The following is a 15,712-nucleotide window of genomic DNA, read 5'->3' as shown; positions in this document are numbered from 1 at the left end:
GGTGAGGGTTGTTCCTCACTTATATACTCGGCTAGCCGATGTGGTATTTTTAAGGATGACAAGTATCCAAGCTCTGTTGGTATTTCACCATTGATGAAGTTGTTACTGATGTCAAACCATTCTAATTTTGTGAGTTTTGTAATCGAAATGGGCAAGGTCCCATGAAGAGAATTCCAGGACAAATCGAGATAAGTGAGTTTCTGGAGATTACCAATTTCAGGCGGGATAGTCCCATCCAGTCCACTTTCCCAGACCTCTGGTCTTTCTAAATCCTTGAAAACAGATAGTTTTAGTGTTGCCAATTGAATCCCTTCTTTAATATACGGATGTGAGATTTTAGTTATGCTTCCAGCATCATTGCAAGATATACCATACCACCCACAGATATCATGTGGATCTGACTGCTGTAATTCTTGATTCCACCATCCACTATTGATTATAGCATCTGCTTCCGATGTAGATAGCCATGGCACAGGTGCAAGTGTAAGTGCCTCCATTGATGGTGCAGGCGCAAGCCCATGTACAGCTCCTATCTGCAACACAATCCCCATAATAATCATACCATAAATTACAAGAAAAGTGGCCACAACAAAAAGCTGCATCCTCTACAGAGGAAAATATATTTAAACTTGGCTATTAGCTTACTAGTTATTAGTATTTTACAGGGTAAAAAGTTAGTTTCTGAGATTTGTGAGAAACTGAACTTCTGTTATGTTGTGTGACTAACATGTTAGTTGGTCACTCTTTTATTCTCCCACCCCAACTTGACTACAACAGCAATAAACATAGAATTCAACACTTTTCCCCCATTGAGGGTGCCACGCATTTGTCACGGCATTGCTTGACTCAAAGTCAACTTTGAAGAAATGAATGCAAGCATTTCTGCGTGGGTGCGACTGCTTAGACTATAACTAACATGTTTCATCATGAACAGGAATCCTTAGAAGACTCGTTGGTTGGAGCCTACACCATGTTGTACAAAATCAAGGAGCACTGGTGCGTATAATTTCTTCGAGGTTTCTAATCGTATCGGAGCAGTAGATGAACAAGGATTAGAGAGATTGATACAACTTGAGCATACATTTATATATAAGAAACCGACTATAACTAACTTATCCCTTTACACTTTCTTTGTGTTACTTCTATTGATTCGTTGCTATGGTATATTTGCTCGGCTCCTTAAACGTCTTAGATATATAGATCAAACCATTTTGCATTTCATTTGGCAATCACATGGTAGTGTTGCACTATTGCTTTTGCTCCGAATGAAGAGAACTTTTAGCTTTGGACTTCTCCAGTTTTACTCTTTTATTCTTTTAACTTAAAAAATTTAACATTTGTTTTTACTGCAACTTATATTTATCCTAAATTATATATTTTCTCGTTTTTAATATATTTACTGCTGAAAAAATAACAACGTCATATCGTTTTATACACACCGTAAAATATTAAAAATATTATACCATGACAATTGTTATATACACTCCCCAATAGCTAAGAGCATTCCCCTTAAAATAAATTTCCAATATTATCCTTTTCCAGAAACTAAATTCCTGTATAGCTTAAATTCCTTCCAGAAATTGTAAAATTGGGATAGTGGCAAAGTTTAAAACATTAACACGAGCACATTCAACAATCAAATGGAAAATGATTGAAAAAGTAACATCATTAAAATCTACAATTTGTATACACTCAATATTCAAAACTAGTGCATCTGCTTGCTATTATTGATTAGGGATGCACTGCATCAAATCATATGAAGTAGAGGACATAGGTAATAAAAGGGAAAGGAACCAAAATATGAAGACTAAATGAAAAGATGTGAATAGTTTACCTGGAGCTATATATCCAATGGTTCTTACAACTATAGTTCGATTTGATGAATCGAGGCTGAGGAATCGAGCTGTTCCAAAGTCACCAACACTAGGCTCCCACTCTGAGTTAAGCAAGACATTGCTGGCTGATATGTCTCTGCACTATTGGAGGGGTGCAGTCATGATCAAGATATGACAGAGCATGTGCAGTGCCTATCACGATGTTAACTCTCTTTCTCCAATCCAATTCCATTGCTTCCTCATCATCAGACAACACAGAAAACAAGTTTCCTTTCTTCATGTAATGATAGATCAAAAACATGATTCTTTTGTGCAAGCAGAATCCATATAGCTTCACGATATTTCGATGCTTTATGTCTGATAATACTTTGGCCTCATTTCTGAAACTCTGTTAACTGTTTGACTCTTGAAACAGATTTTTTAAATTGTTGCTAGTTTTTTTAGGATATGCTGTTATGCTGCAGATTTGTTGTTAGGCTGTTATGCTGTTTTTAAATTTATCTTCTATTTTTTAGGCAACAACCCATAGGAGTTTTATCTATATATGTTAGCATCTCTTTGTAAAAGGCACTCTGCTTTTCAGATCAATAAAACAACCTTCTTCTGCAGTAATATCCTGAGTTTCTTTATCTTTTAATCCTTCGTATCTTTCTAAAAAACAACAAATTGGTATCCTGAGCCTTATTCTGAGGGATCTGAGAGATTGAGAGAACCCATACACATTCAAAACACAAACACACATAACCTGGTCAGAATGAATCCAGAAGGTTCATCCATTCCACTTACACTTCCGCTGTTTGATGGTAAAAGTTATCATCTCTGGGCTTTTAGAATGGAAGCCTATCTCGAAGCAGGTGATTTGTGGGAAGCTGTTGAAGATGTGTACGAAGTCGAACCCTTGCTGGACAATCCAACGGTTGCTCAAATAAAAAATCACAAAGAAAGGAAGCAGAGAAAGTCAAAAGCAAAAGCAACTTTGCTTGCAGCAGTTTCATCCACCATTCTAGCCAGAATAATGACACTTAAAACAGCCAATCAGATTTGGGACTTTTTGAAACAAGAGTATGAAGGAAATGAAAAGGTTAAAGGCATGCAGGTGCTGAATTTTATCCGAGAATTTGAGATGCAGAGAATGAAGGAATCAGAAACGATTAAGGAATACTCTGATAGGCTTCTTGGCATAGTCAATAATGTAAGGCTCCTAGGTACTGAATTTTCAGACGCTAGAATTGTTCAAAAAATTCTAGTCACAATACTTGAAAAGTTTGAAGCCACAATTGCATCTTTGGAGAATTCAAGGAATTTGTCAAGCATTACATTGGCAGAATTGTTGAATGCACTACAAGCACAAGAACAAAGGAGGCTTATGAGGCAAGAAGGGTCTGTTGAGGGTGCTTTTCAGGCCAGATCACAGAATTACAAAGGAGGCAAAAATAACAAGAAGAAGCAGAGCAACAACAAAAATGGCCAAAGCAGCAAGACACGTGTCTTTTCACCTTGTCCTTATTGCAAAAAAAAATAATCACCCACACAACAAGTGTTGGTGGAGACCAGACATAAAATGCCACAAGTGTGGTCAATTAGGACATGTGGAAAGAATATGCAAGACTCAACAACAACAACAAGGAGAAGCCAAGGCTGCTGAAGATCAGCCTATGGAGGAGCAGCTGTTTGTAGCATCATGCTTTGCAACCAACACCACTACGGAGAGCTGGCTTATAGATAGTGGTTGCACAAACCACATGACTTATGATCGTGAACTTTTCAAAGAATTGGACGAGACAACTATTTCCAAAGTCAGAATTGGAAATGGAGCACTCATTGCAGTAAAAGGTAAGGGAACGGTTGCAATTGAAGGCCACTCAGGTTTGAAATTAATTTCTGATGTATTATATGTTCCTGAAATTAATCAAAACCTTTTAAGTGTTACTCAACTATTGGAGAAAGGATATAAGGTGCTGTTTGAGGACAAAAACTGTGTGATTAAAGATGCAAACAACATAGAAATGATCAAAGTTCAAATGAAAGGCAAGAGTTTTGTCTTGGACTTGATGAATGAGGAGCAGCAAGCAGTTGTACACAAAGAGCATGATAATACAATGCTTTGGCACAAGAGATTGGGGCACTTTCATCATGCTGCACTACTTTTCATGAAAAAGAACAACATAGTGAAAGATATGCCAGAATTAGACAATTTACCTTAAAAATGTGTTGCTTGCCAATATGGAAAGCAAACCAGACTTCCTTTTCAACAAAACAAGACCTGGAGGGCTTCACAAAAGCTGCAGTTAGTACACACAGATGTGGGAGGACCCATGAAAACACCATCATTGAATGGCAATGCAGGCATTGAACATCAATTGACAGCACCATACACTCCGCAATAGAATGGTGTTGTCGAGAGGAAAAATCGAACAATTATGGAGATGACAAGGTGCTTACTTCATGACAAAGGGCTACCAAAGGAATTTTGGGTAGAGGCTGCACACACAGCAGTTTTTTTGCTGAATAGGTTACCAACAAAAGCTTTGTAGAAAAAGACTCCATTTGAAGCATGGCACGACTACAAACCAAAGCTAACAAATCTGAAGACATTTGGCTGCCTATGTTTCTCTTACATACCTCAAGTAAAGAGAGACAAGCTTGACAAGAAAGCAGAACCTGGAATTTTTGTAGGTTATAGCTCAACTTCAAAGGCCTACAGAATCTACCTACCACAGAGCAACAAAGTAATCGTCAGCAGTGATGTCAAATTTCTGGAGTTAGATAGTTGGGACTGGAAAAATGATAAGAGGTCTGAGTTTCAGGAGGAGAATGAAGATGTTGATGAAGAACCCATCAGTGGAACCAGATCACTTTCAGACATCTACCAAAGGTGTAATGTTGCTGTAATGGAGCCTGAGGGATATGAAGAAGCTACAGCTGATCAGAAATGGAGAAATGCAATGAAAAAGGAGCTTATAATGATTGAAAAAAATAAAACATGGGAGCTGGTGGACAGACCTAACCACAAGAAAGCGATTGGTGTCAAGTGGGTTTATAGAACCAAGCTCAACTCAGATGGTTCTGTAAACAAATACAAGGCAAGGCTTGTTGTTAAAGGATATGCTCAAGTGTTTGGTGTTGATTTTTCAGAGACTTTTGCCCCAGTTGCCAGACTAGAAACCATAAGAATGTTGATGTCTCTTGTTGCACAAAAAGGTTGGATTATACATCAAATGGATGTGAAATCAGCCTTCTTAAATGGATACTTGGAGGAAGAAATTTTTGTTGAGTAACCTGAAGGGTTCGTTGTTCAAGGACAGGAGGAGAAAGTATATCGATTAAGGAAAGCTTTGTATGGTTTAAAGCAGGCACCGCAGTCATGGTATAGCAGAATTAATGCACACTTGGTGAACTTAGGCTTCAAAAAAAGTTTAAGTGAATCTACTTTATATGTGAAGAAGACTGATGGTGAAATGCTTGTAGTATCTCTATATGTTGATGATCTACTGGTTTTGGGAAGCAGCGGGGAGCATATTGACAAGTTCAAGGAAGAAATGAAAGGTGTTTTTGAAATGACAGACCTTGGAAGGATGACATTCTTTCTCGGTATGCAGGTGGATCAAAAACAGAATGAAATATTTCTTTGCCCGGAAAAATATGCAAATGAAATTCTCAAGAAGTTCAACATGGAAGGGTGCAAACCAACTGCAACTCCAATGAATCAAAAGGAGAAGTTTTACAAAGAAGATGGAGTTGAAAAAGTGGATGAAAAGCTGTATAGGAGCCTTATAGGCTGCCTAATGTATTTAAGTGCATCAAGGCCTGACATCTTGCATGCAATAAGCTTGTTATCAAGGTACATGAACTGTGCTAGTAGAATTCATTTTCAGGCAGCAAAAAGAATTCTTAGATATGTTAAAGGCACAATTGATTTTGGAATAAGATACCATTATGTTAAAAACTTCAGACTTCATGGTTATTCTGATAGTGATTGGGCTGGATGTGCTGATGATATGAGAAGTACTTCAGGTTATCTTTTTAGCTTTGGTTCTGGAATTTTCTCATGATATTCAAAGAAACAGGAAGTAATAGCTCAATCCACAGCAGAAGCAGAATATGTTGCTGCAACTGCTGCTGTAAATCAAGCTCTTTGGATCAGAAAGTTTATGACAGATTTGCATATGGAACAATAGGACAGTACGCAGATATTTGTTGATAATCAAGCTGCAATTTCAATTTCAAATAATCCAGTATTTCATGGAAAAACAAAACACTTCAAGATAAAGCTCTATTTTCTCAGGGAGGCACAAAAGGAAGGAGAAGTGAAATTAATTTACTGCACAACAAAGGAACAAAGTGTTGATATCCTAACAAAGGCGCTTCCTAAAGCTAGATATGAATTCTTGAGGCAGAGGCTTGGTGTATGCTATTCCAGAGTCAAGGAGGAGTGTTAACTGTTTGACTCTTGAAACATATTTTTTAAATTGTTGCTAGTTTTTTTAGGATATGCTGTTATGCTGCAGATTTGTTGTTAGGCTGTTATGCTGTTATGCTGTTTTTAAATTTATCTTCTATTTTTTAGGCAACAACCCATAGGAGTTTTATCTATATATTTTAGCATCTCTTTGTAAAAGGCACTCTGCTTTTCAGATCAATAAAACAACCTTCTTCTGCAGTAATATCCTGAGTTTCTTTATCTTTTAATCCTTCGTATCTTTCTAAAAAACAACAAACTCTCATCAAAAGTCGGCACCTCTACTTCAAAGCCATGGAGATTACCAATTTCAGTTGGGATTGTCCCTCTTAGTCCACTTCCTGAGACCTCTAGCCATTCTAAATTCTTGAAAGCAGAGAGGTTTAGTGTTACAAATTAAATCCCTTGTGTAGAATTCGAGTATGTGATTCTAGTTATGCTTCCAGCATCATTGCAAGATATACCATCCCACAAACAGATATTGTGGGTATCTGATTGCGATTGATTCCACCATCCACTCTTTAGTATAGCACTTGCTTCCAATTAAAGCTTTGATGGTGTAGGCATGGCTTCTAAATCCATTACAATCCCCATAATAACCGCACCATAAATAACAAGAAAAGTTTGAACTCGGTTATGAGCTAACTAGTTAATGGGTAGTATTTTTGAGAGATGAAAAGTTTGTTTCTGAGATGTATGAGAAACTGAACTTTTGTAAAGTTCTGTGGCTAACATGCTAGCTGGCCACCCTTTTATTCTCAATCCCCAGCTTGACTACAACACTCATAAGCATAGAATTCGATGCTTTGCCCCATTGAGGAGAGCATTGTCATTTTGGGTTTATCTTTATGAACAACAGCAGCGGCCACCACAAGAAAAATCATAAGAATTTCACGGAAAGAGATACAAAAGGAACCAGGGACAACAGTATTTGTCAGAAATCAGAATTGATTACACTTTTTTTTCCCTACATATGAACATGCATGGCACAAAAGTATGAAGCCTACACCTTGACGTGTGAACCGGAGAGCACTGGTTCATATAATTTCTTCAAATGTTTTTCTGATGGTATACGGCAGTTGATGAAGAATGAAGAGAAAAGAGATTGAAAGTTAAGTTATGAAGAGAAAATTTAAAATACTGAACACGATTGAATGATTCTCGTTAATACCAGTGGATGAAAGATCTGCACATATAGTGTGCTGTTACATGCATGGCTACTAGTAATTATTGCTACATGGGACTAATCACAGAAAATAACATAAGATAGCAAACAGTAGCATAGAGGAAACTAACTATAACTTATCCGTTTATATTTTCTGTGTGTTACTTCAATTTATTGGCTGCGACCCCTTAAACATTTTGATATATAGATAAAACTTTTGCACTTCATTTAGCAACCACGAAGGTTGCATGGTCCTATTAAACTTCATGTTGCTTCTTTTGCATTACCCTCTAGTTATGAAGCATAAATACCTCTCTTGTTTGAAGTGTTGTCGTATGTTTTCGACACCAACACTTATTTAATACTTCTTATTAAGTATTCGATTCAAAATTATATTTTGTTGATTTAAACACTTAAGTCGTCACTTGAAAAAAAAAATTAATTTAAAAAAATTAATATATCATCCATCTAGATATTTTATTGTATATTACACATATTTTATTTTATTAAAATCTCTTTGTTTGTTTTTGTATGCGGTGTCCCGTGTTTTATAGTTTAGACATTGGTTATGTCAAAGTATTCATGTTTGTGTCGTTGATACTATGGATTTTGGGAAACAAGTTAACAGAAACCATGAAGTTGGGATTGTGATTCGAAATCCTATATTTTCTCTAAACTTATATGAATGGGTCTCTGTTACGATCGGGCTGTATCAGTACATACAGGGGCACTCATATTTTCAACTTTGTAATCACTCTGCATGGTTGATGCCACTCCTTGTGTCATCTACTGTGCTTTCTCATATTATCAATATAATTGTTTTGGCTGTTCCAAAAAAAATATTAGGTGTCAAAGGGGTCATTATCATTAATTAGATTGTTAGTGGCTTAAATACCATTAAATGAATCATAAAATTAACATGTTTTTTTGCAAAATAAAATATCACAATTAATTGTAACCCACATGAGAAAATTTAACACAATATAGTAATCTTTCATTTTGATCTTATTCACTTGATAGATCTTGTAAAGGTTAGTTTATGGGGTTGGCTTTCTACAAGGGGGTGGGGCAGGGGGTCTCAAATATATACTTTTGCTCATAGATGTATCATCAATCCAATAGGACGCATGCAGGTTACTGTATTCTTTATTGAGTTTGTGGGTTTTGTATTCAATTAGACTACCCTTAATACTCTAATTAAGTTTCTTTTGCTTATAAAATAAATATAACTTATATACAACAAATAACCAACAACTCTATAGACCATGAGCAACTAGCGTTTACTAGATTCCAACAAAAAACATATATCCACCTAATACCATGTAATTCCTCTTTTTCACAAAACCTGCAGCGCAAACCGCGTGTTTTCTTATGACAAAAAATATTCACCTTTTTGCATTTGCCCATGCCATGCCATGCAATTCCCCATTTGCACAAAACCTGCAGCGCCAACCGTGTTTCCTTTATTGCAGTTAATTTACACATAGAAGTTTCTTTTCGTGCAGGTTACAAACACATCTGTGAAGAAGACATGAATTCTCATTTTCTCCACTTTATCAAAGGTAAAATTTTATTGATACTCCGATCCAACATGATATGATCCTCTACCGTTGATATTTTATTTGGACACATAATAGGTTACCTAACATTTTAAGCAACACATACATATAATTTGTCACCAATATAAGCTAATATAATACTCCAACATTTCATGTTACTATAAGTATTAAGTTTCTTGGTGTAAAGGTTAATTTATAGCATGTCGAATCTAGGGACCGAGACACGAAAAAAATCTGATCTTTTTATTCATCATCAATCGTAATTATCTCTAATGTTCTAGTTAAATTTCACGTTGAAAGTGCATTTTATTCAAAGACAAACAAATTGATCATGTCATGTTCTTGCAAGGGAGTCAAAAAAAATTTCTTGTTTTTGAGATATTTTGGCTTGAGATGCATTTTATTTGGCAGTTTTTTGGATGTTAAATACCATTGTTTCATTTCTACTTATATTAATTTTTTTATTATGAATGAAATGGTATAAGTTATTTGCCTAAAAAAAGTTAAATTTCAAGTTATATCAAACTGACTCGGTGTTTTATATTCTCTTAAAGTTTATACTTTTTTAATAATTACATATTAATAGTAAAAATTTATTAATTTAAAAAATAAATATTTTATACAATATGACATTATATTTATATTAAATTATATTATAAAATATATCCCAATTTTAGTTTGATGTCTAAAATGTAATTTATATATATCATGTTAAAAGTTATATATGATGTCAACAAATCAAATTAACCAGTTGATCATATGTTTCATTAGGTAGAAATCTGTCTAAATACATTGGTGAACTACATTGTCCATTGCATTCTACTTTATTTGATTTTTGTTTTCAAAACCCAACTCTGACACCATTACATGCATCCCTATATCATGTTATTTAGAACTATATATCAGATCAATATAGTACGTACTAGCTTTACATGCATGTGCTGAGAGTACGAATGAAATCAGGAAAAAAAGGAGCAGGTGAAAAAGAAAAGTTAGTGACAATGCTTTGACACAATAGTGATTGGGTTAATCTCATCCTTACAAAAATCAAACATGGACACTTTCTTTCCTCTCCGTCAAATCTTCCCATTCTCACCACTACCAAAACACTAAAATATAACCTTTTCTTCCTGCAGTACGTCATAGTCCTGATTTTACCTTCGTTTGTTGAATACTTTTTGGTTCCTTACAAAAATCACTACAAAATTAAATCAAATCTTAAACCTTTATTGTATGGTAATGTTAATTCATTCATAAGTACATCAAATTTATCATAAGTAATAAAGTATTCGAAAGTTTGAATGTTAAATTTAAAAAGACTTTATTTATACTTAGATTAATGTAAATCCAATTTACAAGCAAGAGATAATAAATTTAAAATATCAAATAAAAAAAGATAGAATATAAGATAAAGAAAAGATAAAAGATTTAAAGATAAAATTAGAAGATAAAGAAAAAAGATAAGATAAGAAAAGTGAAAAATGAGAAAGATAAAAAATTAAAATAAAAAACATAAATTCAAGATAAGATAATGTTGTAATCTAAGATTATCTTAGTACAAACTTAATTAAAAGTATTGATGATGTAAAAGTTATCTGTACTCAACTATCATTTAATTAATGATGGTTATATATAACAAATTTGTTTACTTTTATAATATTGTGCACCTTTAAAAGTGATATTTTAGGATGATTTTTAATGAATTGATAAGAATCGTTAAGCGGTTCATATATGAAAATTAAACTACTAATAGGATGCATTTATTTGAATAAACCATTAAATTAAATACTTAAACACATATTTAATTATCGTATAAGTATTTACTTATTTTCTATAATAAAAAAAATTAAATTATATATTTCTATATAAATTGTACGTAAGTTCTTTTCATAAGATCAACAGATTAGCTCAGGAAAGAGGATCATCTAACCAAGCTGACTCTGTCATTCATCTTGAACAATTCAACAGTTTGCAAGTTAATCGTTGAATGCTTAAAAAAAAAAACAGTATTAGCAAATAATGTATCTCGTGCTACATGGCGGCTGTGTACTGACAAACATATTGGACAAATATACATTCTATTCTGTCAGCTTTCGATCCTTCGTTAGCCAGCGATCTTCGGTGATTATTGGTAAACCTATCACAGCGTCTTAATATATACTAAGAATTAAAACCATTTTGAAAGTTCATAGCTGAAATCACTTAAGCTGTTTTTACCGAATGTATGAAAAACAATACGTATATTCTGACTTCTACAAAACTGTCGGATGTTTTAAGAGAATTGTTAAAAAATAATCCATCATAATGTTAACTGCAGTCAATGAAAATTATAATATATATTTCAGGAAAATAATTATAATATATTTTCCTTTTAATTTTGTTACACCTACCTGTTTCAGAGAACAACTAATCCATGAAGACGTGTATTCATCACATTTTATTATTATGAAAAAGTACCTTAAAATTAATGTAATAGATAGTGTGATAAATAATTGGAGGTGATGCTGGCAGTGATATATAGTATGTGTACACTACTATTTAGAATTTGCTAATAATTCTTTAATTAAAATCGCAATTTCATTTTGGTAATAGGTACGTAGTTTTTTTTATGAGTAATATTAAAAAATTATTTTCTCTTAAACTTTTGATATTCTCAATATTTTATATATGACAGGCACCAAAATTTCTGGTGGCTGTCGTTGATCGGTCACTCTTGCCCTGCCGTGTTCCTATCAAAGTAAAATCACTTACTCAATTTTAAAGGTAAATTACAGGTTGCTTTTGCAAGGTATCTCTGGCACCCTAGTTTATTTAAAAATTCCCTCTCTAATCTATTTACAATATATATAAGGTTCCATATTCCCGCTTAATTCTCAGGTTGTAAAACTTCAGTGGTTTTATAGCTTTTATCTCTCTCTCTCTCTCTCTGAACGTGACAAAAAATATAGCCTTATGGAATACCTAAAAGAGGAGCAAGAAGAACCTGTTAGTCCTATGGGACAATACTTCAACAGTTCTGTGCTATGCATATACATCATTGGAGTTTTGGAATTTGAAGTTCCCATACATGACTTGCAAACCTTCGCTCTTATTAAAGATGTTTTTCTTCCCATCAATCCACGCTTCTCCTCCGTCATGGTTCTCTCTCTCTCTCTCTAGCTTCCCTTTTTATGCTGTTTAATTTATTTTCATATCTATATTACTTAGGATCATGAGCATAAGAATACTATATAATTAACAAGATGATAAATCAAGATAACACAAATTTTAATTCCAAAAGGGTATTAATTAATTTCTATAGATAGTTTGCATTATAATTTAATTTGCTTTAATCTTTTGTTTTTGTTTACTCAATATATATCATCATCTCATAAGTACTAAGTTAATTTGATCATTAATTTATTAAGTCTGATAATCTTCCATTGTTTATGAAACCAGGTCCAAGATAAAGATGGAGAGAAACGATGGAAGCAAGTTGATGTGAATTTGAAAGAGCATGTCCACTTTCCCAAATTCCCCAAAGGCAAAACAGTGGAATCCTACGACAAGTTTTTCCATGATTATTTATCAAGCATGGCAATGGAGCAATTACCACAGAGCAAACCTCTATGGTCCATTCACATAATCAATTACCCCACAAATGATGCATCTAGCAGCATAATATTTAAGCTTCACCATGCACTTGGGGATGGTTATTCTCTCGTTGGTGCACTTCTTTCTTGTCTACAAAGAGCTGATGACCCCTCTCTACCCTTGTCATTTCCTTCTCTAAGACCATCAAAGCCACAATCATCAACCGAAAACTTTTGGAGAAGGTTTTCTTGGATGTGTTCCTCTGCCTTCAACACTGTCTCAGATTTTGGATGGAGTGTATTGAAGAGTAGCATCATTAGTGATGATGAAACACCAATAAGGTCAGGAGATGAAGGAACCGAGTTTCGCCCAATTTGCATATCAAGTATGGACTTCTCCATTGACCATATCAAGGACATCAAATCCAGGCTCGGAGTGGTATGCATGATAACATTTTTTTATTCTTGAAATTTTCTCTTTGCCTTTCAACTTTAAGTCCCGTATGCCAATTTTTATTTTTTTTAGATCACCTACTTTTCATAATACATATATGTAGATGCATCCAAGAAATAATAGTTCTTTTTTATAAAAAAAACTGTGACGGTGGTAGTAGGAACTTGGTTAGTTTGGTGTACGTCAAGCTTTAATTTATATATAATTTGACACCACGACTCTAAATTAAATTATATGGAAATGAGCATACACATATAGTTTGTAAGTCCTAGGAAATTAAAATTAACAATGATATTTGAACACTTTTTAATTATAAATATACACTTCATCAACATCGATTATTTTTTTCTATTTTTGTATTATATTACTTATTATACTTATATCTTTTACTATTTCTTTACTTCACTAAGTGTAAGAAAAAAGTGTCAAGTAATATAATTAAGTAATATGATTAAGTGACTCCAAATCATTTATTTTAAGGAAATTAAGTTTTTTTTTTACAAAATGGAAATTAAGTTATGTATACGATAAACGTTTTTTTTTCAATTTTTTATGCAATTAATTTTACATCTGAACGGCAAAGTGATTTGAATATTGTGTACATAATTTAACATAAAATATGTTTAAAGGAGTTTAACTTACGTCCACGTGGTTAACATTACTTAAAAAATATGATTTTCATTTGAAATGTACTTGTGCCTCAAAGTTTAGGAAAATAATAGACGCATGCTTATTATTACACCCTTTAAAAAATGACAAAATATTTTTTAAACACAAAACTTGGAAACAAAAAGTCATTCCTTTAATTTTGAGATAAAATATGTCCACACAAAAAACATGAAAAACTATATTCTACATGTCACTATAATCCTTTATGAACTTATATAGAGCACTTAAATCATATATAGTACTATGTACAAATTAAAGACATTCAATCATTATCTGCTTTCTCTTGCCTTAATTATATTAATGCCATGAACTTTTCCTATTGTGTTTTGACATCAGACTATCATGTTTCCTTTACATGATTCTCTCTAATGGCAGACAATAAACGATGTGATCACTGGAATCGTGTTCTATGGGACTAGGTTATATATGCAAGACATGGACTCCAAGTCAAAAACGGCAGACTCCACTGCTTTGGTTTTATTGAATACGAGAAACATCGAAGGTTACCAATCAATAAATGAAATGCTGAATAATAAAGCCAAGGGTCCATGGGGGAATAAAATCTCCTTCTTGCATGTACCAATTCCAAAATTAAATCAAAACAAAATGTCAAACCCGTTAGATTTTATCTGGGACTCGCATAATATAATCAAGAGAAAGAAACAATCTTTAGCTGTTGCCCTCACTGGGATTCTTTTGGACACGGAGAGCAAATTCAGAGGACAAGAGGTTAGTATCTATGTATAATAACATCATGAAATCATATTCAATTTATATATATATATATATATATATATATAATATGATTTCACGATGTTAAGTACATAAGAACTTCAACTCAACAGGGTTTTTTTATAATTGGTTAATTTTGTTGCAGGCAGTAGCTAAACACCTTCGAGGGACAGTAACGAAATCAAGTGCAGTGATTTCAAGCTTGGTTGGACCGATGCAACAAATGTCTTTAGCTAATCATCCAGTGAAAGGCTTATATTTCACATTGGCTGGTGGACCAGAGGTATCCTAATTAGATATCTTTCCAACTTTGCATAATCAATCATGTGAGTGGTGGTGTGTTGAGGTTTTAGAGGGAAACAAAAAAAAAAGGTTAAAATTTCAATTTTAACAAATATTTCATAATTTTATTAAAAAATTAAAATGAAAGAAATAAAATATAATTCTCACAAATTTAATAATTTTTTTTTTATAAATGATAGATTTTTTAATAAGAAAATGACATTTTAAGAATGATTTCTCAATTATTTGCTTTAAGGCTATTTTTTACGTACCCAGAGCTCGATCTATTTAAACATCAATTAATTATGTGGATTGCAGAGTCTTGCCATTTCAATTATGAGCTATGTGGGAGTGCTTAGAGTTACCCTAAAGACGGAAAAGGACTTTATAGATGAAGAGAAATTGAAGTCATGCATTCAAAGTGCATTTCAGATGATACTAGAAGCAGCTACAGCACATTCTTGACAAAACAAAACTGTGTGTTCCTGATCTGCACAGAAGCTAAATTCTTATATTTGTTTGGAAAATTGGATTGATTGTTTTTTTTTTTTTTGTACAACTATCTTATTAGTTCATATATTTTTTATTAAGTTTGAATTTTTAAGGAATATATGTGTGTATGCTCTGAAACTTAATAAACGAGGTCCACTTATTATCTCTGTTGATTTTGGATATGAAGGTTTTTTTTTAATATTATTATTATGAAGTTATGTTTTTCTACTATTAGCCATTTAGCCTGAATGAATAAATGCAAAATTTGACCAACATTAGTATTGATGACATCATTATGTATTTATTAGGAAAGAGTAGGCAAGAATTCGATAAGAATGCCGAGGTATATGGTTTTAAATTATGGTTGCGGTTATAATGAACCAAAAAAATCTTTATTAAACAGGCAATGGTAGAAAAATGAGACTGATATAGTCATAATTACCGTCGCTATGTGATTATGAAAAATCAAAATACTTGACATTGCGGTCACAAT

At 33.3% G+C, this 15,712-nt stretch overlaps 1 protein-coding gene across 1 annotated transcript; it reads left to right on the top strand.

Annotated features, from left to right (window-relative positions):
- The first annotated feature begins 11,899 nt into the window (after window positions 1-11,899).
- Window positions 11,900-15,399, top strand: LOC114395778 (O-acyltransferase WSD1-like). The gene is made up of 5 exons (XM_028357622.1): window positions 11,900-12,156; window positions 12,457-13,029; window positions 14,089-14,442; window positions 14,591-14,728; window positions 15,046-15,399. The coding sequence occupies exons 1-5, from the start codon at window positions 11,971-11,973 to the stop codon at window positions 15,190-15,192; spliced, it is 1,398 nt and encodes a 465-aa protein (XP_028213423.1). The 5' UTR covers window positions 11,900-11,970; the 3' UTR covers window positions 15,193-15,399.
- Window positions 15,400-15,712: the final 313 nt, after the last annotated feature.

This window comes from Glycine soja, chromosome 18 (genome assembly GCF_004193775.1).
Source record: "Glycine soja cultivar W05 chromosome 18, ASM419377v2, whole genome shotgun sequence".
NCBI lineage: Eukaryota > Viridiplantae > Streptophyta > Magnoliopsida > Fabales > Fabaceae > Glycine > Glycine soja.
The sequence above is the reverse complement of the archived record's forward strand: the minus strand, read 5'-3'. Positions and strand labels throughout refer to the sequence as shown.

Bases quoted from the DNA above. Each gene is read 5' to 3' on its own strand.
- LOC114395778 (XM_028357622.1), top strand. From the start codon at position 11,971: ATGGAATACCTAAAAGAGGAGCAAGAAGAACCTGTTAGTCCTATGGGA. The intron at 12,157-12,456 runs GTTCTCTCTCTC...TTATGAAACCAG, and splicing joins CACGCTTCTCCTCCGTCATG to GTCCAAGATAAAGATGGAGA. The intron at 14,729-15,045 runs GTATCCTAATTA...TGTGGATTGCAG, and splicing joins CATTGGCTGGTGGACCAGAG to AGTCTTGCCATTTCAATTAT.